The sequence below is a fragment of the Monoraphidium neglectum genome (genome assembly GCF_000611645.1).
Source record: "Monoraphidium neglectum strain SAG 48.87 unplaced genomic scaffold scaffold00062, whole genome shotgun sequence".
NCBI classification, from domain to species: domain Eukaryota; kingdom Viridiplantae; phylum Chlorophyta; class Chlorophyceae; order Sphaeropleales; family Selenastraceae; genus Monoraphidium; species Monoraphidium neglectum.
Genome location: NW_014013566.1, coordinates 33,059 through 33,832, shown reverse-complemented (window position 1 = coordinate 33,832; position 774 = coordinate 33,059). Strand labels below are relative to the sequence as shown.

Below are 774 nucleotides of genomic sequence, written 5' to 3'. Positions count from 1 at the left end.
TCTCAGGGCCGCGGGCCGATGTGGAGCGGCTCCTGGCGGAGACCAGCGCCGCCACAGGCGCGGCCGCGTCAATCGCCGCCGTGAACGCGCCAGGGCAGTTCACCGTCTCGGGCGCCGCGGCCGCGGTGGCGGCATTCGCGGCCGCGGCGGGCGCTGCGGGGCTGCGCGCGCGGCAGCTGCCGGGGGCGCGCGCGTTCCACCACGGGCCCAGCGTTGCCGCAGTCCGCGGAACATTCTTCACGGCGCTGGAGCAGGTGGGGTGGTCAGAACAGCCAGAGGCCCCTCTGCCACTGACAGGGGCAGCGACGGCCGCCACTGGCGGCGCTGCACCGGCGTTCTGCGCCGCTGTTGAGGCTGACGGCGGCCCCCACGGCACGTGCTGCCGCTCTGCCGAGCGCTGGTGGCAGCAGCTGCTGCTGCCCGTCGACTTTGAGGCCGCTCTTTCGGGCCTGCGCGCCGCAAGCTGCGACGTGGTGATTGAGCTGGGCCCGCGCTCTGTGCTGCGGGGCTACGCGGCCGCCGCGCTGCCCGACGCCGCGACGCTGGCGCTGGTGCGGGGCCCCGGGAGGGGCTCTGAGCTGCGGGATGCGTTTGAGGCGGTGGCCCGGGTGTGGCTGGGCGGGGCGGAGGTGCGGTGGGCCGCGCTCATGGAGCCCGGCCCCGCGGGCGCGGAGTTCCCGCGCATGCCCTGGCTGCACGGCGGCAGCACGCGGGACCAGGGCGCCGGCAAGAAACCCGCCGTACCAGGCGCAGCGCCGGACGCCAGCGCGGCGG

At 76.9% G+C, this 774-nt stretch overlaps 1 protein-coding gene across 1 annotated transcript in view; it reads left to right on the top strand.

The window, feature by feature from the left end:
* Positions 1-774, top strand: part of MNEG_0724 (Phenolpthiocerol synthesis polyketide synthase ppsA) — a gene marked incomplete at both ends in the record, with an annotated part of 8,248 nt that overhangs the window by 4,303 nt on the left and 3,171 nt on the right. Inside the window, one exon of the mRNA XM_014050794.1 lies at positions 99-629. Within this exon, the coding sequence (XP_013906248.1) occupies positions 99-629 (531 nt within the window). The remainder of the gene's footprint in view (positions 1-98; positions 630-774) is intronic.